General features: G+C 41.6%; 1 protein-coding gene and 1 pseudogene across 3 annotated transcripts in view; one reads left to right on the top strand and one right to left on the bottom strand.

Moving 5' to 3' along the window:
* Positions 1 to 6,918: 6,918 nt before the first annotated feature.
* Positions 6,919 to 27,514, bottom strand: part of AP4E1 (adaptor related protein complex 4 subunit epsilon 1) — an 87,357-nt gene continuing 66,761 nt past the window's right edge. For 2 of the 3 annotated variants that reach the window (XM_070054200.1, XM_070054201.1), the window contains exons 17-21: positions 21,933 to 22,188; positions 17,924 to 18,478; positions 15,006 to 15,196; positions 10,958 to 11,115; positions 6,919 to 10,036 (exon numbers count right to left, since the gene is read on the bottom strand). In XM_070054200.1, the coding sequence (XP_069910301.1) occupies positions 9,876 to 10,036; positions 10,958 to 11,115; positions 15,006 to 15,196; positions 17,924 to 18,478; positions 21,933 to 22,188 (1,321 nt within the window). In that variant the 3' untranslated portion in view covers positions 6,919 to 9,875. The remainder of the gene's footprint in view (positions 10,037 to 10,957; positions 11,116 to 15,005; positions 15,197 to 17,923; positions 18,479 to 21,932; positions 22,189 to 27,514) is intronic. The other variant, XM_070054202.1, reaches the window with a different exon arrangement.
* Positions 22,316 to 25,863, top strand: LOC103351206 (c-Myc-binding protein pseudogene; annotated as a pseudogene).

Raw genomic sequence — 27,514 nt, 5'->3', positions numbered from 1 at the left:
TCTCACTGTCCACTCTGCCTGTCAAAAAAAAAAAAAAAAAAAAAAAAAAAGCATTATGAATTATCCCATTTATATTAAGTTTAGAACAAACAAAACTAATCTGTAATGAAAAAATCCAGAACAGGAGCTGCCTTGAAGCAGGGTGATGCTGGAATACAGGAACTGACTGAGAAGGGACAGGAGGATTTCCTGAAGTGCTGGAAATGGTTCACAGCTTGATAAGCATGTGGGTTATCTAGATACATTCGCTTGACAAAGTGAAGTGATTAAGATCAGCAGGGAGTGGGAGGGAGCAGGAGCGAGGGGTCTCTAAGATCATTCAATAAGCAAGAATGGTAGAATGCTGACAGCTGTTGAAGGTAGAAATGGAACACGGGGGTTCATTATGTTACTGCTTATTTTATATGTACCTGGGATCTCTTTAATAAAAGGTTTAAAAATTATTGTAATTTAGGTATTTCTAATTAGCCCACTTTTATTCATAGAGGCAGTTAATCATAGGAAGTAGTCAAACAAGTGATATTCAATGTCCTAATCACCTTTAACAAAATCTGAATCTGTAAGAAAGCAACGCCTGAGAAACTCATTATAAATGATGCTGTGACTATAAAAATTTAGTTATTTCTGGATTCTAAGGTCTATATATGTGTATGTGTGTGTATACATATATATACATATATATCCCATGTCTATAGATGAAGACTCATCTAATGCTCAGGTTAAATCATTTCCTTTCTCATAATCCACATTTCTTCTACTGAACCCTATCAATCAATCAGATGAAAATGAATTCTCATATCTTGGTATCTATCACCAACAGGGACCACCTTGTTTCAATCACTGATTTTGTCTGTGTCTTCATTAAATTATGTGATAGTAATTGAGATCAAATGCCTCTCCCTAAGAACAGAGGCACTGCCCGTACTCCTTCTCCTTGTCACCTAACATAAGGCCTGTGGAAGATGTGCAGTTGAACACATTTCTAAGCACTGAAACACAAATAATCTCTGGGATATAGTCAGTCCATCTGGAACATACCCTGAGACCTCATCAGGGGAAAACTTCCTGAGGTCAGCCATCTAGTGGCATTGGCAATTTAATGTGTGGGAAGGACCACCACTCATCCACTTCGGAAAACATTTTAAATAACTAAGGGAAATAGATTCCTCCCTTGGAAAAAAGCCCAGGATCCAGCAAAACTGCTTACCAACATTCATCATCTTTTTAGAATTAAAGGTGCTCCAGGAAACTCCTGGTGTTTCCTGTCATCTGTGCTTTCCCCACACCCAGGCCCATCCTTTCTGTATCCAGGCCATGCTCATGGTTCCTCAGATTCACCTTTCGTGTGCTTTCCTATCTAAGATCCACACCACCTACATAAAAGGTTGCCTGTGAGATAGACATGAAACACATTTCCTTTTAAGTTACCTCCTTCCTGCTGCTTTTTTCCCAAGAGCTTATGTTTTTCCAACTTTTCTGGTGCTAAGGCCTTTTTTATTTTTTTAAAGATCTATTTTATTATTTGAAAGAGTTACAGAGAGAGGTAGAGACAGAGAGAGAGGTCTTCCATCCACTGGTTCACTCCCCAGACGGCCACAACGGCCGGAGCTGCGTCGATCTGAAGCCAGGAGCCAGGAGCTTCTTCCGGGTCTCCCACGTGGGTGCGGGGGCCCAAGGACTTGGGCCATCTTCCACTGCTTTCCCAGGCCACAGCAGAGAGCTGGATCAGAAGAGGAGCAGCCGGAACTAGAACCGGCGCCCATATGGGATGCCAGCGCTTCAGGCCAGGGCTTTAACCTGCTGCGCCACAGCACCAGCCCCGCTAAGACCTTATTAATGTATAGTTGCCTCCCTTCCACCCCGTTATCTTAGTGCTCAGTTTTTAAAATAAGTGATTTTGATTTGTGATGTAGCAAGTTAAACTGCCACCTGTGAAGCTAGCATCCCATATGGGTGCCTGTTTGTGTCCTGGCAGCTCCACTTCCAATTGAGCTCCCTGCTAATAATGAGCCTGGGAAAGTAGCAGAAGCCCAAGTGGGAGAGGAGGAGCAATAAAATGTATATTACTGAAAAGGATAAATAAGCCTTTGGAGAAAACTTAATCATCTATGTAGGAAATCTAAAAGGGTGAACAAAAATCTTCTGGAATAAGTACTTATAGCAAAGCTGCAGGATATGGGTAACATGGCAAAGTCATCTTTTTTCCTTCATACCAGCAATGAACAAGTGAAATTCAAAATTGAAAACAATAGCATTTATACTAGCACTCAAAAACGAAAACACTTAAGTATAAATCTAACAAAATATGTATAAGCTCTATATCAGAAAAACTAAGTCTGATGAAAAAGTAAAAGAACTAAGTAGAGAGATATTCCATGATACTAGATAGGATGATTCAATATTGGCAAGGGGTCTCTTCTTCCCAACTTGATTTTTTTTTTTTTTTTTTTGACAGGCAGAGTGGACAGTGAGAGAGAGAAACAGAGAGAAAGGTCTTCCTTTGCCGTTGGTTCACCCTCCAATGGCCGCCGCGGCCAGTGCACCGCGCTGATCCGAAGGCAGGAGCCAGGTGCTTATGCTGGTCTCCCATGGGGTGCAGGGTCCAAGCACTTGGGCCATCCTCCACTGCACTCCCGGGCCATAGCAGAGAGCTGGCCTGGAAAAGGGGCAACCGGGACAGAATCCAGTGCCCCAACCGGGACTAGAACCCGGTGTGCCAGCACTGCAGGCAGAGGATTAGCCTATTGAGCCACGGCGCCGGCCCCAACTTGATCTTTAGAGTTAATGCAATCCTAATCAAAATCCCAAAAATTCTGTGGATATCAACAAACTGACTCTAAAGAGCATAAGGAAGGGGAAAAGATGCAAAAGCCAACACAAGATTAAGAACAGTGCTTGAGGACTAGCACTGTCTCACTTCAAGACTTCCTATAAATCTACGTAATCAAGGCAGTACAATATTAGCAAAAGACCACACAAAAACAGATGAGCTGGACAGGACAGAAAGCCCAGAAAATAGATCCATATAAATGCAGTCAACTGATTTTGACAAATAAACGAAGTACAATGGAAAAAACACAGCCCTGTTGACATAGTACTGAACAACTGCATATTAAAACATACTAAAGGCCGGTGTCGTGGCTCAATAGGCTAATCCTCCACCTTGTGGCGCCAGCATACCAGGTTCTAGTCCCGGTCGGGGCGCCGGATCCTGTCCCAGTTGCCCCTCTTCCAGGCCAGCTCTCTGCTATGGCACGGGAGTGCAGTGGAGGATGGCCCAAGTACTTGGGCCCTGCACCCGCATGCACCTGGCTCCTGGCTTCGGATCAGCACGCTGCGGCGGGTGCATCGCAGCGGCCATTGGAAGGTGAACCAACAGCAAAAGGAAGACCTTTCTTTCTGTCTCTCTATCTCTCACTGTCCACTCTGCCTGTCAAAAAAAAAAAAAATTAAAAAAAAACATACTAAAAACAAAAACAAAGACAATCTAGACACAGATCTTACATCCTTCAGAAAAAGTAACTCAAAAAGTGTAAATACAGGGCCAGGCATTGTGATCTATCACCTTAAGCCATTGCCTGCAGCACCTACATCCTCTGGGAGCCAGTTCGAGTGTCGGCTGCTCCACTTCCTATCCAGCTCCCAGCTAATGTGCCTGGGAAAGCAGCAGAGGGCAGCCCAAGTTCCTGGGCCCTGCACTCACATGGGAGACCCAGAAGAAGCTCCTGGCTCCTGGCTTCAAGTTGGCCCAGCCCAGACTGTTGCAGCCATTTGGGGAGTGATCCAGCAGATGGAAGACCTTTCTCTCTGCCTCTCCCTCTCTCTTTCTGTAACTCTGCCTTTCAAGTAAATATTTTTACAAAGTATAAATACAAGATTATAAAACTTGTGAAAGGTAATACAGGAGAAAATCTATATAATATTGGGTTTGGCAGTGACTTTCCAGATAGACACCAAAGACATGATTCATGAAAGAAATAATCAACTAGACTTAATTAAAGTTAAAAATTTCTGCCCTGCACAAAACATTATTATGAGAATGAAATCATTAATTACAAACTGGGAGAAAATATTTGTAAAAGACATATCTGATCAAGAACTGTTTCAAACACAACAATAAAAAGATACCCTGATTACAAAATGATCAAAGGCCAGGGCTGTGACGTAGTAGGTTAAGCATCGGTAACACTGGCACCCCATATGGTATTGGTTCAAGTCCTGGCTGCTCCTCTTCTGATCAAGCTCCCTTCTGATAGCCTGGGAAAGCAGAAAATGGCTCAAGTGGTTGGACCCCTGCACCTGTGTGGGAGACCCAGAAAAAGCTCCTAGCTTTAGATCAGCCTAGGTCTGGCCGTTGCAGCCATTTGGGAATGAACCAGCAGGTGGAATACCCCTCTGTTTCTCCCTCTCTTTGTAACTCGGCCTCTCAAGTAAATCAATAAATCTTTAAAAAAAAATTTTTTAAAGGAGCTGGCACTGTGGCATGGAGGGTAAAGCCACTGCATGCAGTACCGGCATCCCGCATGGGCAACAGTTCATGTCCTGGCTGCTCCACTTTCAATCCAGCTCTCTGCTATGGTCTGGGAAAGCAGTAGAAGATGGCCCAAGTCCTTGGGCCCCTGCACCTGCATGGAAAACCTGGAAGAAGCTCCTGGCTTTGGATCGGCCCAGTTCCAGCCATTGTAGCCATTTGGGGAGTGAACCAGAGGATGGAAGACTTCCCCCTACCCTGCTTCTATATAATTCTGCCTTTCAAATAAATAAATCTTTAAAAAATTTTTAAAAATTAAAAAATGACAAAAGATCTTAATAGGCACCTCACCAAAAAAGAGATACAGATGGCAAACACCTCACCAAACAAGATACACATCTAGCAAGCAATTCTGACATCATATGTCATCAGGGAAGTGTAAATTAAAATGACATATCACTACACACCTATTAGAGTGGCCAAAATCTGGACCACTGATACCACTAAATGCTGGCAAGGATGTGGAGCAATAAGAACTCTTCTTCATTCATTGTTAGTGGGAATGAAAAATGGTCCAGCCACTTTGGAAGAGAACCGCAGGATCTACCAACTATGCTCTTTGGTATTTACCCATGGAGTTAACCTTAGACTTATTCAGAAATCCTGCACACATATGTTTACAGCAGTTTTATTCCAAATTTTATTTTGAGGCAGATAGAAACAGAGCTCCCTTTCACTGGTTCACTCTCCAAATGCCTGCAATGCTGAGGGCTACCCTGGCCGAGGCTAGAAGCTGGACGGTAGAAACATAATTCAGTGGCAGAAACCCAATTACCTGTAGCATAACCACTGCCTGAGGCCAGGGTCTGCATTAGCAGGAAGCTGGAGTCAGGAGCTGGTGCTATAAATTAAACCCAGATACTTCAATACAGAACACTGGCATCTTAACTGCTAGGCCAAATGTCTATTTCCTACACCAGCTTTATTCACAATTGCTAAAACCCGGAAGCAACCAAAATGTCTTTCAGTAGGTGAACAGATTAAAAAAAGCTGTGGTACACCCAGATAATGGATTTTTCAGTGCTCAAAAGAAATGGGCTTCCAAACCATGAAAAGACACAGAAGAAATGTGAATGCCTATTACTAAGTCAAAGAAGAAAACCTGAAAAGGCTATATATTAGATGATTCCAATGATACAACATGAAGGAAAAGGCAAAATTATGGAGAAAGTAAAAAGATCAATGGTTGCCACAGGTGTGGAGTGACTGCTGGAGGTGGAGAACAGGCTCAGCACAAAGAATTTTCAAGGCAGTGAATATACTCATTCTGTAAAATACTACACTGGTGAATACATGTCATTATACATTAGTTCAAACCCACAGAATGTACACCATGAGTGAGTGGAAGCAGACAGTAAAGGGAAATCTCTGTACCTTCCTCTTAATTTTGCTGTGAACATAAAGCCACTCTAAAAAAATTTAAGTCTTTACATGGTTCCTAACTTAAAAAGCTCATAATCTGTCATTATACATACAAAAGTAACTGTCTACAACCCTTAACCAGTTTATCTAGAGGAAGGCCTCCCTCCCTTCAGCATCTCCCTTCATTTCCATTATGACAGTGGGAGTGGTGCATTTAAACCTCCTCCTCTGTCAGTGCCTCAAGTGTCAGAACATCTTCCCTGCTATTCGCTGTATCCAACAAGAGGCCTAGTCAGTGGGACTTAGTCTCCGTTTCTGCTCTATTTGCTAAGTTTATAATGGACTTACTGTGTTTCTTGCACCTTGAGGCATCTGTAAAGAAAGGACATTATAGACGCAGAACACTCCATTTTTTTTTTTTTTTATTGGACAAATAGAGTTAGACAGTAAGAGAGAGAGACAGAGACAGAGAGAAAGGTCTTCCTTCCGCTGGTTCACCCCTTAAATGGCCGCTATGGCCGGCGCTGCACCCTTCTAAAGCCAGGAGCCAGGTGCTTCCTCCCTGTCTCCCATGCTGGTGCAGGGGCCCAAGCACTTGGGCCATCCTCTACTGCCCTCCCCAGGCAGCTGGACTGGAAGAGGAGCAATCAGGACTAGAACCCAGTGCTCATATGGGATGCCAGCACTGCAGGCGAAGGATTAACCAAGTGGGCCACGGCACCAGCCCAGAACACTCCACTTTGAATGCTCTGGTCAGACTAGGATGGAAGTGGAGGATAAGAACAGGCATAGTGAAAATCAATCCACACTGTCAGAAGCCCCCAAAGTTCAGACCATCCATCACACAGAAACAGCAGTATCTTTACTTTTAACCAATGACATCAGACTTTTGGGGCTGTATGAGTACATACTTTTCATCCCATTCCAACTGCTTTTGTCTTAGCTAATGCTTGATTAAATTAGATTGCTGATTGAGTGGTGTTATTGAAAAATTTGGATAATAAATGACAGAGACCAAAGACAAGTATAGATCACTTTGAATTTATTACACATTCAACTGAACTTTTTCAAGTTACAGAATTCAACCCCCAAAGTAGGTAATAATTGCCTATTCAATTGTTATTCACTTCATTTTCCTCCTAGAACTTCAACACCGCAAAATATATTAAAGACACATGAACAGTTTCAGTGCACTTTCAGTGGCTCACCATCATGAGACAAAGACCACATATATCCATAAAAATATAAGACAAATAGCTCAATAGTTTAAAATATCAGTGACATGAAATAAAGAAAAAACTGCACTTTTACCACAAATAAACTTTTGGTGGACAATAGCAGATTATTGTTTAAAATAATGCTCCTCTGCAGAGCGTATGCTGTGCTTGGTATGCTTGGCACATGAGCACTCGAACTGCTCAGCTTCTACCGGATTTCCTCCGGCAGGACCCTAACTCACGGCTGACTTGCCAGCTCTCACCTCAGACCTGCCTGCCTCCCCAGGAACCATCCTGGCAGGAGCCTGCCCCTTCTCCCAGCTGCTCTTAAGGCTCTCCTGGCTGCCCTTATCTTCCCCTATGCTGACACTTGTTGCCAACTCAATTCTCAGCAAAGATGCCTGGCACAAAACTCACAGAGTTGAGCACCCTTTTCACAGCACCCTTTTCACCCTTTTCCATTTCCTAGAAGTCGCCCCTTCACTACTAAATTATGACTCAAGGTGAAGAGAATGAGTCTAACCACAACAGTCTCCAGTTTATAGCCATATCTCCTATGATGCAAAAGAAAAAAAAAGGTGGTGATGCCTGATTTAGAACTTAAAACATTCAACAAATTTAGGCAGAATATATACTGCTCTGAAGTTCTTTAAAATCTACGCATATCTATTACTTTTAAAATCATAAAAATATAAAAATTGTAAACATTCTACTAAACAGTTCAGTAGAAATCTTGTTATGTGAATTTTTATTTAGCAGGTTCATAAAGAACAAAAGTGACACCATGTTCCCTTTGGCAGACCCAAAATCATGCTCCCAGCCTTAACCTAACAATACATATTTCCCACCATTAGACATCTCCGTCGGCCAAGTGTGTCTCTCATGACAACTGCTGCTGCCACTGGTGAACACACCCTGACAACAAAGCAGCAGAAAGCTCACCGTAATCTCTGTCCATGTGCTTGCTAGGCATCCTACCCCCATCACGCCACACTCAAACTAGCCTGAGTGACCGGGCAAACACATGGAAATAAGGCCACGAAAAACTAGAGCACCTCCCTTGCCAAACGCTACATTCCTGTGCAAAGTGAAAGGGTAATTCCTTTCCTTTTGTCAGAGTAACAACAAATCAGGTGAGGGGCGGGGTGTGCTGCTGACAGAGGTAGGAATAGAGAGGAAACTGATGAGGCCAGTGTCCACCATGTCCCCCAAGTCAGCACAGTCCCTTCCTTCACCACTGCGGGAGTTTGAGGATAAGTCTGATTTTCTGTCCAAAAGGAGGAACCTATTATGCAGGTAATTCCCATCATTTATTGCTCTGGCAGCATAGTTTCACTGTATGTTCTTAAAAGAATGAAACTAACAAGATGTTACTTTTTAAAAAAGGAATAACTTAAAAATTAACCAAGAAAAAATACTGATTTTGTTTTTAGAGATGAATACTCTAGACACAAAATATTAATGAAATGACATCTATCAGCTCTGGGGAATCCCCTTAGCATATTCATCATCTATGATTGATGTGACAACATCAAGCCAGAATTCCTAACCTGGGTGATAAACAGTACTAACTAGCCAGAGTACCAACTGCAATGACTTAAAATTGTATTACCTGAATAATCTCCATGGTGAAGCGTCAGAAAAAGTGAAATAACAAATATTTTCCACAGCACCATAAGGTTTTATAAAACACTATTTCAGTTAATCTACAATCTCAAGATTTTGGTCCATCATTCATATCAGGCACATCTTCTTCTTTTACTGAGAATAGTTCTGGCAGAGGCCATATAGGTAGAACCATTACAAGAAAATGATTTTATTTTGCTCAAGAACCTGTGCAATTGGTATACCTACTCAGTTTCACCTGTATCTGTTAAGTGAGGATTCAAAAGCCAGGAAAGATTGTTTTGCCATTCAGATTCTAGTCACAAATTTTAATGTGCCAAAAGGACCTATATTGTAATGGACTTAAGATATTTGTTTGTCACAACTAAAAAGTTCTTTATTTATTTGCTTTCATTTAGTGTGCTCTTATGGGTTTGTCTCTATACAATAATATTTTATAAATTTTTCAGCATTTTTAAAATAAGTATACTTTAAATTTAAAAATAAAGCAAGTGGAAAACAGACCAATTTTATAGCCAAATTTTCTGGAATTATATATAACAAATTACCTCTAAGAAGAAATACATCACAGATTAGATCTTCCCAATATCCAGCATGCTCACAGATCTCCTACAACTGTTAGCATTTACTATGATAACTCAATTCAACATTGATCTAAGGGAAACACAATTGGAACTACTGATCTGCCTACAAAAACCACGCTGTATTCCCAAAGTCAAATACAAACTTGGTTTACAAGTATCAATTTCATGTTTCCCCTCTTTTAATGCTGAGAACTAAAACTTGGCTTTACTACAAATTAGCTAGTGCTACAGCAAACTTGCTATAAAATTATTTATAACAAAATAAATATTTTTAGTCCCTCTACACTAAATGATACATAAATCATTAGCAGTTTATAACAGAAGCTTAGGTCACTTTTTTGGGACCTAAACATACTGTACAATCCTGAGTAAAAGGTTAGGGATACAGTTTCTTGGGGATCTTTCTTGACCAAGAATCAAAAAGAAAACCACAAACTATAACTTGCAATAATCCCCACTTTCATTAGAAGTACCATGAGTTATTTTCACTTTGGTAAATAAGTTTATCTATGTAAACCATTTATCTTGATAAAGTAAAACTAAGCAGAGCTTCTGCTAGGATCCCTCTATCACCTTCTGACACTGATAGAGTAAGTAGTCCGGAAGAGTAGAGCAGGAAGATCTGAACCACAGGGCTAATATATCAGCATACACTCGGCAATGCACTAGGCAGGGGGTGGATGGGAGCAGCTGACAGGCCAATAGCCCTTCATTGCCTGCAATCAAACAAAAATGAAAAAATATTCAATATGAATGGACTTTAATAAACATTCCTCCAAGAAGATACACATCTGGCCACTAAAGACATGAAAAGATGCTCAACATCACTAATCACTAGGGTCATGCAAATAAAAAAATCAGAAAATAACCAGTGTGATAGAGATGTAGAAAAACTAGAACCCCTTTGTGGATTTCTCATGGGAATATAAAATGGTACAGTTGCTGTGAAAATGATAGAGCAAAAGTTTCTCAAAAAATTAGATATGAAATTGACGTATGATCTGACGATTCCACTTCAGGTATATAACCAAAAGAACTGAAAGTAGGCCCACATTCAAAGGAACATCATAAACAACAGTCAAAAAGTGGAAGTGACTTAATTGTCCAATGACAAATGAATGGATAATCAAAATGTAGTATGTTCATAAAGTATTCAGGCTTAAGAAGGAGGAAAATTCTAACACTGCTTTAACATGAATCAACCTTAAAGATACTATGCTAAGTGAAATAAGCCAGACACAAGCCAGAAATAAGCCAGACACAAGAGGACAAATAGTAAAGAATTCCACTTTTATAAGGAATCTCAAAGAGTCAAAGTCAGAGATATAAAGGGGTATGATAGTTACCGAGGGCTGGGGAGAAAGGGCAATTGGAGAGTTAGTGTTCAACAGGTAACAGAGTTTCAGATAGGGAGGATGAAAAAGTTCTAGAGATATATGGCAGTGATGGCTGCACAACAATGTGCATGTACTTAATGCCACTGAAGTATACAGTTAAAATCTTTAGAATATATTCTGAAAATCACATTCATCTGTGATAATAGGAAACACAATCTAAGAAATATAATACTTATAAGAGTTGATTTGTGTTCTGATTCTGAGATAGCTCAGAGGTTGCCTTTTCATAACTCTACAAACCTATAATGTCAACAACATGAAGTCTTAGCTTCTGTTCCAAGGTTTCTAGGGTAGAAGGCAGAGCAGCTTGAGAGTCTGACATTTTCACATTTTGCTTCACATCATTTGCGAAGGTTAACCAGAGTTTGCCAAAGTCTTCAGTTGAGATTTTTAATGGTCTGAAAATAATTTTAAAAATTAGATTTATGTCCAAAAGAATGAAATGATTATAAACAAATACATTTCAAATGACTCATGGGAACAAAACATAGTCATTGTAAATCCAAGTCCCACAAAATTTATGATTTTAAGCCAAATATGATTAGAATACTTAATATCATCCTCCAACCTGATAAAAATACTGAAAGTAGGAGATATTACTAAATTGCAAATGCCTTTTCAATAAATCACTCAGTTCTTTCTTTTCTGAGAATTAGTCATCCCAGGACAATTTTTATCAAGTAATTTCATGAATCATTCAAAGATAATATAAAACTTTTCTTTCATGTATACTTTGGATTTGGGGATGATGACACACTCTATTAAAATCACTTAAAATTCTATACATATGAAAATATCCATCTGGGGCAGGCGAGTCAAACTACCACCTCAGATGTCTGCATACCACACTGGAGATCAGGTTTGAGTCCTAGCTACTCTACTTCTTATCCAGCTTCCTGCTAATGTGCCTGAAAAGCAGCGAATGATGGCTCAAGTACCTGAGTCTCTGCCACCTACATGGAAGACCTGGATGGAGTTCCTGATTCCTGGCTTCAGCCTGCCCCAGCCCCAGCTGTTGCAGCCATTCGGGGGGTGAACCAGCAAATGTAAGACCTCTCTCTGTATCACTTTTTCAAATAAATTTTACAATAATGCAGCATTATTAGCAAATTAAGCCAAGAGAAAGTATTTTAACAAATACAGTTTTTAGGCAGTTCAAGAGGAGTGGGCATTTCATCTAGCAGGTTAAGATACCACATCCAATGGGCAATTCCCAGTTCCTGATTCCAGCGTCCTGCCACTGCAGCCCAAGGGAGGCAAAGCTGATGGCTCAGATAACTGAGTTTTTGCCACACCATGTGGGAGACCTTGCACTCCCAGTTCTCAGCTTCAGCCTCTGCCCAGCCCCAGCTGCTGCAGACATTTGGAGAGTGAAGCAGGAGATGGGAGCTCTGTTTCTCTAATAGATAACTTTTTAAAAAATTGGTTCACAAGACTATAAAGATCAAACAGTTAACATCTGGTGTCTTGGGGGGTGGAAATACAGAAAACCTTTATATTTATATTTTTCCATAGTATTTGATTTTTAGCATATGTACTGGTTTACATAACATATTGGTTATGTATAATCAAGACAGAGATTTTTTATAGGTACAGAGAATTTAATTAATATACACAGAACTGTGTGTGTATATATATTATACTATATATATTACTGTGTTGTATAGTTGTATATATTGTGCTTTTTTTTTTTTTTTTTTTTTTTTTTTTTTGACAGGCAGAGTTAGACAGTGAGAGAGAGAGAAAGACAGAAAGGTCTTCCTTCCGTTAGTTCACCTCCCAAATGGCCGCCACGGCCGGCGTGCTGCGTCCAGCTAAAGCCAGAAGCCAGGTGCTTCCTCCTGGTCTCCCATGCGGTTGCAGGGCCCAAGCACTTGAGCCATCCTCCACTGCCTTCCTAGGCCACAGCAGAGAGCTGGACTGGAAGAGGAGCAACCAGGACAGAATCCGGTGCCCCAACCAGGACTAGAACCTGGGGTGCCAGCACCGCAGGCAGAGGATTAGCCTAGTGAGCCGTGGCACCGGCCTACATTGTGCTTCTTTAGATTATAAATGCTCATCATGGGATATACCTTCATAGTTACAGAATCTAAGTTTTTTTCATGGCTGGGTCTCATATAGCACAGTGTACATAACAACTCTGAATAACTGACGTTTTTAAATAGGCTTTAATGGGCAGACACAAATCTTAGTAGTGTAATATAAATAAGCAGATACATGGTTAAAATGTTTTGCACATGGGGCAAGCATTTGGCCTAGCAATTAGGCCATGGTTGGGATGCCCACATCCCATATTGTGAGTGCCTGGGTTCAGGTCCAGCTTACCGCTGGTGGCAGCAGGTTATGACTCAAGTGGTTATGTCCCTGTCACTCACATGGGAGATCTGGAATGAATTTCCAGCTCCTGGCTTCAGTTTCGCACTGGCTCAGTCACTACAGCCATTTGGGGAGTGAAACAGTGCATGGGAACTCTCTTTCTGTTTATACATCTCTTTCCATCTCCCTGCCTCTCAAATAAATAAAAAGTTAAAATCTTTAAAAATACAGATAACTTATCAATACTCATTGGCATTCTGTACTATTGGTTCAAGCACCCTTCATTTTAAAAAGTTTCAATATATAAAACACATTTATAAAACTAAATGAGGCCAGCACCGTGGCTCACTAGGCTAATCCTCCGCCTTGCGGCGCCGGCACACTGGGTTCTAGTCCCGGTTGGGGCGCCGGATTCTGTCCCGGTTGCTCGTCTTCCAGGCCAGCTCTCTGCTGTGGCCAGGGAGTGCAGTGGAGGATGGCCCAAGTCCTTGGGCCCTGCACCCCATGGGAGACCAGGATAAGTACCTGGCTCCTGCCATCGGATCAGCGCGGTGCGCCGGCCGCAGCGTGCCGGCCACAGCGTGCCGGCCGTGGCGGCCATTAGAGGGTGAACCAATGGCAAAGGAAGACCTTTCTCTCTCTCTCATTCTCTCACTGTCCACTCTGTCAAAAAAAAATTTAAAAAAATAAATAAATAAATAAAAATAAAATAATAAAAAAAAAAACTAAATGAGAGGGACCGGCACTGCGGCATAGCGAGTAAAGCTGCCGCTTGCAGTGTCAGCATCCCATATGGTGCCAGTTCGAGTTCCGGCTGCTCCACTTCCGATCCAGCTCTCTGCTGTGGCCTGGGAAAACAGTGGCCCAAGTGCTTGGGCCCTTGCACCCTGTGGGAGAGCCGGAAGAAACTGCTAGCTCCTGGCTTTGGATTGGCAGAGTTCTAGCCGTTGCAGCCAACTGGGGAGTGAACCAGCGAATGGAAGATCTCTCTCTCTCTGCCTCTCCTTCTCTCTCTGTATAACTCTTTCAAATAAATAAATAACTCTTTAAAAAAAAAAACTAAATGAGAGTTGAAGAGTAAAGATGTCACTTTTAGTTACTTTGGTAACACTGCACAGTACCTAGAATAATGCAAAACTTACTGTATGTTTAATAAAAGCTTAATAACTATGGTGAGTAACTTTATTACAGTTCTCTAAAGTATAATAGATTTTATTAAAGAATTAGTCAAATAAATAAAATACAAATGAGAGAAATTTAAAGCTTAAAAAAGGCCGGCGCCGCGGCTCACTAGGCTAATCCTCCGCCTAGCGGTGCCGGCACACCGGGTTCTAGTCCCGGTTGGGGCGCCGGATTCTGTCCCGGTTGCCCCTCTTCCAGGCCAGCTCTCTGCTGTGGCCAGGGAGTGCAGTGGAGGACGGCCCAGGTGCTTGGGCCCTGCACCCCATGGGAGACCAGGAAAAGCACCTGGCTCCTGGCTCCTGCCATCAGATCAGCACAGTGCGCCGGCCGCAGCGCGCCGGCCGCGGCGGCCATTGGAGAGTGAACCAACGGCAAAGGAAGACCTTTCTCTCTGTCTCTCTCTCTCACTGTCCACTCTGCCTGTTAAAAAAAAAAAAAAAAAAAAAAAAAAAAGCTTAAAAAAGAGTCAAGCAGGATCTGTGAAGTTATTTCAGCTTAAAAATCACTTTCTCTCAGCTCTTCCAGATCATCAACCACCCTCAACCTAAGTTGAGTCTCACATTATAATCTCTGGTTATATCATTTAATTTTCTCTTATGGCACAATTTGCAACTCCATATGCATTTATGTGGTTGTTCAATGTCTCTGCCCTAGACCAGAAGCTCCCTGAAGGTCAACAATGAATCTAGTTTTTAATTGCTGTTATCCTTGGCACCTATAACAGTGCCTCTGTCCAGAAAAAAGGCTTAATGAATGAACAACCTGAATTGCTATTCCAGAAAGTACTTACCTAATGAAATCTAGTAGTGATAAGTTCACAGAAAATTCCAGCTGAGCAGAAAGAGTGTCTACCGTTTGATAATTTACAAAACCACACAGGTTCCCTTGCATAAAAGGTTTCTCCATTTGCACACTGTATTGAAAGATTTTGGTATTTTCTGCTTCCGTGATAGACAAACAGCATTCAGGCTGCTCAGTGATCTGTAAACAAAGAGATTGAAGAAGGGATCAAGGCTATATATAAATACCAATTTTATATTTAACTTTATTAATTTATTAATTTAAGGTAATATAAGTTAATGACAAACTATATTATAAAATAACTACCACTTCACTCACTCAGGTGATCACTGACATCATAAATGAAAGTGTCAATTGTTAAATCAACAACAGGAGTCACTGTGCACTTACTCCCCATGCTGGACCTCTGTCCTTAATGAGTTGTACTATGAAAATTAATGGTAAAACTTGTCTTCAAACTGTACTTTATACTTTGTGTACCTGTGTAGGTGCAAATAGCTGAAATCTCTCCTTAGTAAACAGTTGGTCTTCTGCATATAAAGTCAATTAAAAATGAATCTTAATGGAAAATGGAATGGGAGAGGGAGTAGGAGGTGGTATGGGAGTGCAGGTGGGAGTGTGGGTATGGGGGGAAGAAACACTATATCCCTAAAACCTATACATATGAAGATTTGTATTCATTAAATAAAAACCTTCAAACAAACAAACAAACAAAAAAAGATTCATTAGTATAGATAATTAACAATAGTACATAGGTCAAAATTATGCAACAATTGGCATTACACTTATTTATTTTTCTTAAAGAGATATGATATGATTTTGAAGGAGAAACAGAGAGAGGCAGAGATCCTCCATCCTCCAGTTCACTTCCCAAATGATGCAATAATTAGGACGGAGCTAGGCCAAAGCCAGGAATCAGGAGCTTCCCCCAGGTCTCCTACATGGGGGCAGGGGTCCAAGCACCTGGGCCATGCTCTGCTGCCCTCCCAGGCACACTTATAGGGAGCTGGATCAGAAGCAGTGCAGCCAGGACTTGAATGGGCACCCATATGGGATGCCAGCGCGGTAGCCACAGTGCAGGCCCCTGGCATTACATTTAAAATCTCTGTATAATTGTTTTTTAAAAAAGATTATAAAATACTAGCCAGTGGTTCTCAAGCCTGGATGGCACCAGATTTCTGAAGCTGGAGGAGCTTAAAAAAACAAGACAGATGATGCCTTCCCCTTGCATTCTCCATGTTTTACTCAAGGTACAGGGCTCAAGTTCAAGCAACGGCACTGGGTTGGGTTTCATTTTGTTTTTTAAGTTCCACAGGTGATTCTAATGCACATCCAGTCAAGAGCTTCTGTCCTGGCCAGTGACTCATACAATACCTCAGTCAATACATTCTAGCTCACAGAAGAAACTGAGTCAGTTTTGTGGAAAATGGATACACTGGTCAAATCTCATTATATCCACCAAGGACATACACATGACAAAACAATCAACATACCTCCAAAAACCACAACAGCAGTCCCTTGGAGGAGGGAAAAAAAAAAACAGAACTGACACCTGAGCACACAGTAAATTGGTGAGAGAAAAAAAGTAGACAGTAATACATTTATTTTTCAATATTCTTATTCCCCAATGTTCTACTTTGTTCTGTTAAATAATTTGAGAACTTCCTTTCACTGTTTATAACAAGAGTGAATCAGACATGTAATGAATATGGGAAAAGAGATCACAAAATATATACTGAACATAATTCAGCAGGACTCACATGTGCCATATATTGCTATAAGCAGGTTTACAGAAATTAACTCATTGACCCCTAACAGCAACAGGTACCTACTTTCAGTAACTCATTTTGAACATGAGGAAACTGAGGCACAAAGCAGTTAAATAACCTGACCATGTAACACAGTTTATAAGTTGCAGAAGCAGGATTGAAACAGGCAGTAGAAGTCAAAATCCATCATTCTTACAGCGAGCGCAGTGGCGTAGCAGGTAAAGCTACCACCTGCAATGCCAGCATCCCATATGGCTGCCGGTTCAAGTCCCAGCTGCTCCACTTCCAATCCAGCTCTCTGCTATGGCCTAGGAAAGCAGTAGAAGATGGCCCAAGTCCTTGGGCCCCTAAACTCTCGTGGGAGACCTAGAAGAAGCTCCTGGCTCCTGGCTTTGGATCAGCCCACTCTGGCTGTGGTGGCCATTTAGGGAGTGAACCGGTGGGTGGAAGATGTCACTCTATCTCTGCCTCTGCCTCTAACTCTGCCTTTCAAATAAATAAGTCTTAAAAAAGCAAGCCAGCATTCTTTACTGTGCTTTATAAAAATTCACTTTATATCTATCGCCTTCTCCAATACAATCTGTATTATCTTCCTTTCTTTATCTCTTCTGAATAATTTGTCACTAAATGAAAATAATAAAAAAAAATCCTTTCCACTTTTTACTTGTTTTTATTAAGGAAATAAGAAGGATATGGAAGTAATTTATAAAACATCAAGGGGCTGGCGCTGTGGTACACAGTGGGTAAAGATGTCACCTTTGTGCTGGCATCCCATATGGGCGTCAGTCTCGGCTGCTCCACTTCCGATCCAGCTCTCTGCTATGGCCTGGGAAAGCAATATAAGATGGCCCAAGTGCTTGGGCCCCTGCACCCACGTGGGAGACCAGGAAGAAGCACCTGGCTCCTGATTTTGGATCGGCCCAGCTCCAGCCATTGTGGCCATCCAATGAACCAATGGATGGAAGACCTCTCTCTCTCTCTCTGCACCACTGTCTCTTTGTAGTTCTGCCTTTCAAATAAATAAATAAATCTTAAAAAAATAAAAAAGGAATTCTTAAAAATAAATCAGAAGAATCAATAGCAGAAACATTAAGTAAGTCCATTTAAGGCAGCAATGACAAACTATTCATTCTCTTACCTTGAAATTTTCTGTAGGAAAAATTTCTAAATTAGCACTTTTCAATTCTGTACTACTCTTATTAGTGACTAACCAGACCACCAATAAACAGTCATCTTTGTAAATTTTGTGAGAAGACACTGATATGGTTTCATTATCACAGATCTCCATACAATCTGAATTTAAGGATTCAGCAGTTTCATCCAACAAAGACGATGCTAAAGAGATTTCCTTGGCAAATGAGACGGTAGTACATGGAGAAGGGTGAAAAATTTCCATGTTGTTATCAGCAAACAAAGACGGTGTAGACAGGCTGCAATTCGAGAGTTTCTCAACCAAGGGCAGTTCTGTCAATGACTCAGGATCCAAAAGTTCTGAGCTGAGAGAAAACTTCTTCAATTCTTTGTCTCCTCTATCCTGCAAAGTATTCAAATAATCTTCTTCATATGCCACATTTGGCAAAGAACTAAAAGAGGAACAAGTCACATTGTAACCACTGGTTGTTTCTTCACTTTTGGATTCCTTGACTTTTGATTTCCTTCTGAACTTGTGAGAGACAGTATCTGCTTTTCCCAACTATAAAAATAAAGCATAATGATAGCATAAAAAGAAACAATTCTACTATTCTTGAGTGTTGAACATTCTTCTATAATTTCAAATGAGCAACTTGCTTGCTAATGTTCTATCAAGCACATATTAACAAAAAATCAGAGTTGAACAAAACGTTAAGTCCTAAAATTCTGACAGCTTAGTAACTCTGAACTATTAGCTAATTCTTATTCCTCATTAAAACCCCATAAAATCAGAGAAAGAAATAAGGTCAAAAAGTCAGTTGTGAACAATTCTAAAAACTTGTTAGATTTCAAACTATAGGAGACATGAGAAACAGAAATCTAGCCATTTTTTGAGTTTCCAGCTGTGTCTTGTAGAAACCTAAGTTACCCGTAAATATAAGAATGTCCCAAACTCTGTTTTAGTAATCTATAATAATTTTATTTCACAGCCTATGCGTTAATAAGTAGGGGGAAAAACGGGTTTTACTTCAAGAATCAATCAGCATGGGCTGATAGAACACTCAGCAGGAAAGAATTCCATGGCTGATAATGCGTGCCACAGACTCAGGAGACAAGAAGGCAAACTTGCCTTCCTTGATCTAAACTTCTAAGGAACAATCTGTGAATTTACGTAAGAGCAGTGGTAAAAGTGATCCCTTGCCTGCCAAAATTCTGTCTAGAATCGCTGCAGCAAACAGCACTACTTGGTCCACATCTCCAATCTCTGTAGGCAACACTGCTGGGCCAGACTTCTCATGACTGGTTAACCAGAATTCTAGTTCCCTTCTCATATCCTCTCCATCCCCTTAAGCCCCAACAACTTATTCCAAATTTGAGTTTGTTTCTTACCTCCCAAATCAGAAGTCATCTAACAAAAACCAACATGCCATTAACCGATAAACAAAAACAAGAGAAAGGTAGGCAGGAAGGGATAAAGTATTTCCTTTTATTTTTTTCCCCCAGTAGTTACAGGACTCAAAGCAGATGTGTATCAGACTACTTGGTACTGTTCCTCAGCTCACTACTGCTCTGTTCTTTCTTTGTATTTTCTTTCTCTTTCATTTTGGATAGTTTCCATTACTTTGTCTTCAAGGTTAATGATTTTTTTTTTTTAAGATTTATTTATTATATGAAAGGCAGAGTTACACAGAAAGGGGGAGACACAAAAAGATAACAAGATCTTCCATCTGCTGGTTCACTCCCCAAATGTCTGCAATAGCTGTGGCTGTGCAAGGTTGCAGACATGAGCCAGGAATTCCATCCAGGTCTCCCACATGGGTGGCAGTAGCCCAGGCATTTGAGCCATCATCCACTGCTTTCCAAGGTGCATTAGCAGGAAGCAGGATCAGATGTGGAGCAGTGAGGACTCAAACCAATGCCCATATGGGATGCTGGCATTGCAGGTGATAGCTTAAGCCACTGCACCACAGTACCAGCCCCAGTGATCTGTTCTTCTGCACTAGTCAATATGCTGTTAATCAGGAGCTATACAGGCTAGAAGACACTGTAGTAACATCTTTGTTAAAATACTTCAAGTAAAGGGGAACATTTAGCCTAGTGGTTAATATACCCATATCCTGCCATCAGAATTCCTGGGTTCAAGTTCTGGCTCCAGTACCTGACTTCTGCTTCCTGCTAATGCAGACCCTGGGAGGCAGTGATGATGGCACAAGTGTGGCAGACCTGGATTGCATTCCCAGCTCCTGGCTCCAGCTCTGACCCAGTCCCAGCCATTGCAGGCACTGGAGGAGTAACCACTAAATGGGGTTGCTTACACTCCTCTCCTTGCTTTCTCTCTCTCTCTCTCTCTGCCCTCCCCCTACCCCATCCCCACCACACCCCATCTCTCTTCCTTTCAAAAACAAAATTAAAACTAAATAACTAAAAAGAAGTATTTAAGAAAAGCATTTCATACCCAGAGAAAGTATCTTTAGAAAATGAAGACAAAATAAAAAGGTGGAAGGTGGGGCCAGCATTGTGGCACAGCAGGTTAAGCCGCCACTTATGACGTTAGCATCCCAAATCACAGTGCCAGTTTGAGTCCCAGCTGCTCTGCTTCTGATTCAGCTTTTTACTAACTCAACTAGGAAGGAAGCAGAAGATGGCCCAAGAACTCGGGCCCCTGCCACTCACCTGGATGGCCAGGATGGGCTCTATTCTGGCACAGACCTGACTAATGTGGCTACTTAGGGAGTAAACTAGCACATGAAAAATCTCACTTTGTCTCGCCTTCTCTTTCTGTTGCTCTGCCTTTCAAATAAGTATTTAAAAAAAAAAAAGTAAAAGTGAAAAAAATAATATTTTTTGAAATAAATCTTGACCCTTACAGTGAACTACAGTACATAAAAGGTTAACTCAAAACAGATCAGAGACCTAAAAGTAAAAGCCAGTTTAAACGAAACACCTCAACTTAGCCTTGATCTATGTGACTGGGAACCTCAAACACTAGAAAAATCAATAAGGCACTGGACACCTGGAGAAGTGCTCTAACAAAGGGCATGATACAGAAGGAGCACACTGGTTAGTCCCAGTCCTGTCTGCTTTGGCCCAGGGACAGAGGGAAAGCTGCAGCTGAGGGTAACAGCACACATGTTTATTTGACATCATCATTAGCTTCTCCACATTCTGCATGAAGTCATCTGAGTTACAACACAGTTCCTCACAGAATTCTTTTAAAAAATTGTACTTATTTTTATTTTTTTGAGAGGCAGTGACACAGACACACAGAGAAAGAGCTCCCATATGCTGGTTCACTCCCCAAATGTCTGCCATGGCCAGGGCGAAGCCAGGACTGTAGCCAGGATCCAGGAGCCAGGAACACAATCCAGGTCTCCCATGAGCATGGCAGGAACCCAATTACTTGAGCCATAAACACTGCTTCCCAGGGACTACATGGCAGGAAGCTACAGCTAGGAGCTGGACCACTAGGCTAGACACCCACTCTACAAGTATCTTTTTTTCATTCTGCAATGCAATATTTATCATTTTTAGTGCCTAAATGGTATTCTGAAACCATAATTTATATAACTATTTTACTGTTATGCCTCTAAAATGACTCAATTTTTATTATTAAAAATACCATTTTGAAGCATATTTTTTCAAAAATACAGCAATATTGTTGACTATTATTGACAACACTTCAATTAAGCCCCCCTCCCTCTGAGAACTCTCCCATCTACCCACAGAGGTGAGAGTCCCGTAGTTACACTGGTAACTTCATTTGAACCCTGACCCTTGCCCTAGTCAACTGGAACAAAGAGAACATCTTTGTTCCAAGTTCACTGGACTTTATGTTTCAGGGAGAGAAAAGGTGTGTCACTCACTAGTGGCACTGGAGCTAAGAGATGATGAGGAGTGAAAGCTGGGGAAGCCAATTCTCACCAAGTAGACAGATGAGAGCCAGGAGCTTTTCTAGGGTCAGTTTTGTTTATAAACAGAGAACACAGATTCTTAAAGGGATATAACTGATCACTTACCAAGTTGACTGAACTTTCCGATCCTAGTCCAACAAACAATGATGATGCCAACAGCTGCTTTTCTTTCTCCTCTTTAGTCTGGGTAAGGACTTGAGATTGATCCTTTTTTGTTACAGCTTGATCCACATTCTCCATTATGGTGGTCTCTTGAGGAACAGGAGCTTCAGTTTCATCACCAGTTTTATTCTCCTTCTTGGGCAGGTAGCCCTCTTTTCCCCACAATTTCTTTATACCTTCCAGCTTCAAACTGCTTGTTCTAAGTAGATTAATAATGAAATAAAGTCAATGTAAATAATAACTACTAATTAGTCACTACATTGAGGTATTGAAAAATACATCACTGTTCATGACCTTTTAGGAACAGCTCTCACATTAAACTCTAAATGGTCAAAAGTAAAGCCTGAATCTCTAGATTTCAATTTAGTCATAGTCAATCTCCCCCTACACTCCAGCCAAATGATTTAAAGGCAGCAGTTCTCTAGACTAAGGTAAAATTTTCAGGTCACTAATTTTCACTTAATTGTTTTGAATAAGTTGGACAAAAATAAATCAGTTCTTTACTCATTCACTTTTTTTTTTTTACAGGCAGAGTGGATAGTGAGAGAGAGAGAGAGAGAGAGAGAGAGAGAGAGAAAGGTCTTCCTTTTTCCGTTGGTTCACAACCAGTGGCCGCTGCGGCCCGCGCGCTGCGCTGATCCGAAGCCGGGGAGCCAGGTGCTTCCTCCTGGTCTCCCATGCGGGTGCAGGGCCCAAGGACTTGGGCCATCCTCCACTGCACTCCCGGGCCACAGCAGAGAGCTGGAATGGAAGAGGGGCAACCAGGACAGAATTCGGCCCCCAACCGGGACTAGAACCCGTGGTGCCGGCACTGCAGGCGGAGGATTACCAAGTGAGCAGCGGCGCCAGCCTCATTGACACTTTTTTTTTTTTTTTTGACAGGCAGAGTGGACAGTGAGAGAGACAGACAGAGAGAAAGGTCTTCCTTTTGACGTTGGTTCACCCTCCAATGGCCGCCGCCGCGGCCGACGCATGGCGCTGATCCGAAGCCAGGAGCCAGGTGCTTTTCCTGGCCTCCCATGCAGGTGCAGGGCCCAAGCACTTGGGCCATCCTCCATTGCCTTCTCGGGCCACAGCAGAGAGCTGGCCTGGAAGAGGGGCAACCGGACAGAATCCGGTGCCCCGACCGGGACTAGAACCCGGTGTGCCGGCGCCGCAAGGCGGAGGATTAGCCTATTGAGCCACGGTGCCGGCCAAGCCTCATTCACTTTTTAAAAACACCTTTAATTCTGATGGGTTGAAAATCAGAAATGATTCTTAAGTTTCTTAGCTACCTGAATAAATTATAAACCTTTTACATAAATGGGGCCAGTGCTGTGGTGCAGCAGGTAAAGCTGCTGTCTGTGGTGCCAGTATCCTATATGGGCACCGGTTTGAGTACTAACTGCCCCACTTCCAATCCAGCTTCCTGCTAATGTGTCTAGGAAAGCAGCAGAAGACGGCCCAAGTCCTTGGGTTCCCGCACCCACATGGGAAACCCAGAAGAAGCTCCTGGTTTCTGGCTTCAGAAGGGGCTAGCTCTGGCTATTGCGGCCATTTGGAGGTTGAACCAGCAGACAGAAGATTTCTCACTCTGCCTCTACCTCTCTGTTATTCTGCCTTTCAAATAAATAAATAAATCTTTAAAAAAAAAAAAAAACCTACATAAATTCACTAAATAAAATCCTGCTGAAAGCAAAACTTCAAATGCACTCCTATGTGTAAATTCACTTTTAATCCAAGAAGCACTCTTAAAGTGCAAAGCAGCCACCATATTTTCAACTATTATGAATACACTTTAAAAAAAAAAGATTTATTTATTTATTTGAAAGTCAGAGTTACACAGAGAGAGAAAGAAAGGCACAGAGAGAGAGAGAGAGAGAGAGGACTTCCATCTGCTGGTTTACTCCCTAATTGACCACAACAGCTGGAGCTGTACCAATCCAAAGCCAGGAGGAGCCAGGAGCTTCTTTCGGGTCTCCCACATGGATACAGGGGCCCAAGGACTTGGGCCATCTTCTACTGCTTTCCCAGGCCATAGCAGAGAGCTGGAAGGGAAGCGAAGCAGCCAGGACTCGAGCTGGTGCCTGTATGGGACGCTGGCAATGCAGGAGGCAGCTTTACCTGCTAAGCCATAGCACCGGCCCCATAAATACACTTTTATAAAAATGAAATGAGGTCTGGTCCATAAAAATAAACAATAAGATTTTAGGATAAAGCATGGGGTTTAGAAATTTTTTATACCTAAGTTGAAGAATTAAAGTAGTGGTCAGAAGTCAGGTATCCAGACCAAAAAGGCTATAGAGAAGGCATCCAGGCAAAAAGACCAGGGCCAAATTCAAAATAGGGACTCACTATTGTCCCACAAGTTACACAGCTATGAATCTAGAGTGACTAATAAAACCTAAGCACAGGCTCAAACAGCCAGAGATAGTCTCAATTATTCTCATTTAAAAACTTGTGTCCAAGGCTGGCGCTGTGATGTACTGTGGCACTGGCATCCTACATGGGCTCTGGTTCTAGTCCCAGCTGTTCCTCTTCTGTCCGGCTCTCTGCTATGGCCTGGGAAAGCAGTAGATCACCCAAGTACTTAGGACCCTACAGCTGCATGGGAGACCCAGAAGCAGCTCCTAGTTCCTGGCTTTGGATTGCCCGGCTCCAGCCATTATGGCCATTTAGGGGGTAAACCAGTGTATGGAAGACCTTTCTGTCTCTCCCTCTCTGTGTCTGTAACTCTACCTCTCAAATAAATACATAAAATCTTAAAAAAAAAAAAAAAAAAAAAAAAAAAAAAAAAACTTGTATCCATCAATTAGCTTGGTTGTGGTAATCACTCACATATGTACACATACATCAAAATATCATGTTGTATACCTTAAATATACAAAATTGTATTTGCCCATAATACTTCAATAAAGGTAGGAGGAAAAGATTTAAAAAATAAATTAAAACCAACTCTGTGTCCATGGTACTTGGCTCATTTAAGCATCCCTGTCAAAGACCAAAAATAACATTTTAAAAATTTATATACATAAAGCAGACATTTGGTGTAGCAGTTAAGATGCCAGTGGGGATACCTGCATCCCCTACCACCTAGGTTCAAGTCCTGGCTGTGCTCCCCATCCTAGCTTCCTAGGGGGCAGCAGGTGATGGCTCAAGTGGTTGGGACCCTAACTGGGAGACCCAGATTGAGATTATGACTCCTGGTTTTGGCTGGCCCAGTCCTGGCTGTTGGGGAGTGAGCCAGTGGATGGGGGATTTCTTTCTTCCTCTCCCTTTTTCCTCCACTTTGTCTCCCTCCTTTCCTTCTCCTTCTCAAAAAAATAAAATTAAAAAAATTTTTTTGAACTTATATAAGAATTGTGAAATTAATCTAAAAGGAAGACTTGGAAATATCTGCACTGGAGCCCGCCAGCCATGGGTCGCCAGCACCATCAACGCTGCTGCCACTGTCACTAGAGCCCATTCCAAGGCTGCGAACTTGAAGCACGCGCAGCTCTGGAAGCACTTGGAGAGTGCTGGACACGCTGACCAAGGTGTTGGCAGCCTTACACAAAGAACCAGAGAAACCGGATAGTGCTTTGGACTTTTTAAAGCATCATTTAGGAGCTGCTACCCCAGAAAATGCAGAAATAGAGCTGCTTCGCCTACAACTGGCAGAAGTGGAAGAAAAATATGAAGCTACTAAAGGAGAAAATTAAAAACTGAAAATAAAGCTTGCTCAGCAGGAACCACCTCAGGAGGAGAAGCATGCTGAATGGGATTCTTCCTGAGTGAAGACCCTGAAAAATGGTTTTGCATGGCTTAAGTAGTTTGTATAGTGCACAAGCCTTTCTGAGCAGATGCTATAGAATGCTACAGAACTCTTTTAATATGTTAAATTCACATATTACACTTTAACTGTTAGATCCACCAATAAACACTCAATGTAACTTTCTTTGGATCTTAAAGAAAGAGAATCCAAAGTAAATCCTAAAAACAGCAACAACAACAAACCACTAAAAAAGCCATCTAATTCATTACCTTAAAAGACATCTGTTTATTAATCTGATGAGGAATAATAGTACAGGATTTATTTTAGCCATGGGAGGTTAGCATGGGGCAATTACTTGGTTTAGTTCAAGATACAAGCACAGCTCCAATAATTATTTAAAATAAAGAGGATATTGTCTTTTATATTGCTGTAGGCAGCAAAAGAGATCTGTGAGACTTAAGATGCCTCTGCAGAGGGTTCCCATGAATCTTCTGCTCTTGTTTCTGTAATGTGGAACGAGTAACTCTTCATTGCCAACGGCTTTGCCTTAGAGAACTGTGTGTGTGTGGGTCTGAACTCTGATACCACGTTTTCCTTCCATGCAATCCTAACCGATGTGATATTGTTGCCTTGTTTTGCTTTGTGCCTCGGTGGGTCCTAGCTGCACACTGTCCTTTCTGTGTAGTGCTCCTCAACTTGCTTAAGAATACCAGTTAGCCTGATTGTATTTTATATGACTTTATACAGGACCACACTGTTTTCCTGCCTTACTGCATTGCTTAATTGAATACAAGAACGGAGGTAACAGAAACTTCAGAGTTCACCACAAGCTGGGATATGAAGGGGAATGAGCCCTACATTGTGGGAAATTATAGTCTGTGGGTATAATTACTCAGTGCTTTTTTCCCTCAAAGTACATTTTCTAAACTTGAAATTGCTTTATCTTCATTATCTCTGTGAAATAGGCAGGACAAGTGTGAGAGGAGATTGGGTACTAAATTTTTAGATTGATGATGTTAATATAAATTGTGCACTCACTGTAGAACTTGGGCACATAAGTTTCTTACTGTTCTGAGACACTTTCCTCATCTGTCAAATGAGAAGAATATCTGTGCTACATATCTCACAGGGTTGCTGTGAGGGTCAAATGAGAACATATGTGCAAGATTTGTAAATGGTAAAGCACTATATTCTTGTCAAAAAAAGAAATACTTGTACTAATTATTATTCTCAATTTGCTAGAATCATGATCAACTTTTTTTTACAAGCCAAAACAATTTTTAAAAATAGATATTTAAACTCATATTGAGTGAAGAATTAAAAAGAAAAAAAAAACAGTTATCTACTAAACCTCTTAGAATAAAACTGGCTGTTCTTGCTATAAGCAGATGCCAAAGTGGTCACAGGAACCACTGAAAGCAACCCTAGCATTTCTAGGATGCTCAAAACCAGCACCTGTGGGGCCGGCGCTGTGGCGCAGTGGGTTAACGCCCTGCCTGAAGCACAGGCATCCCATATGGACGCCGGTCCGAGACCCGGCTGCTCCTCTTCCGATGCAGCTCTCTGCTATGGCCTGGGAAAGCAGTAGAAGATGGTCCAAGTCTTTGGGCCCCTGCACCCACATGGGAGACCCGGAAGATGCTCCTAGCTCCTGCTTCGGATTGGGGCAGCTCTGGCTGTTGCAGCCAATTGGGAAGTGAACCATTGGATGGAAGACCTCTCTCTCTCTGCCTCTCCTCTCTCTGTGTAACTCTGACTTTCAAATAAATAAATAAATCTTAAAAAAAAAAAA

This window comes from Oryctolagus cuniculus, chromosome 12, assembly GCF_964237555.1.
Source record: "Oryctolagus cuniculus chromosome 12, mOryCun1.1, whole genome shotgun sequence".
NCBI lineage: Eukaryota > Metazoa > Chordata > Mammalia > Lagomorpha > Leporidae > Oryctolagus > Oryctolagus cuniculus.
The sequence above is the reverse complement of the archived record's forward strand: the minus strand, read 5'-3'. Positions and strand labels throughout refer to the sequence as shown.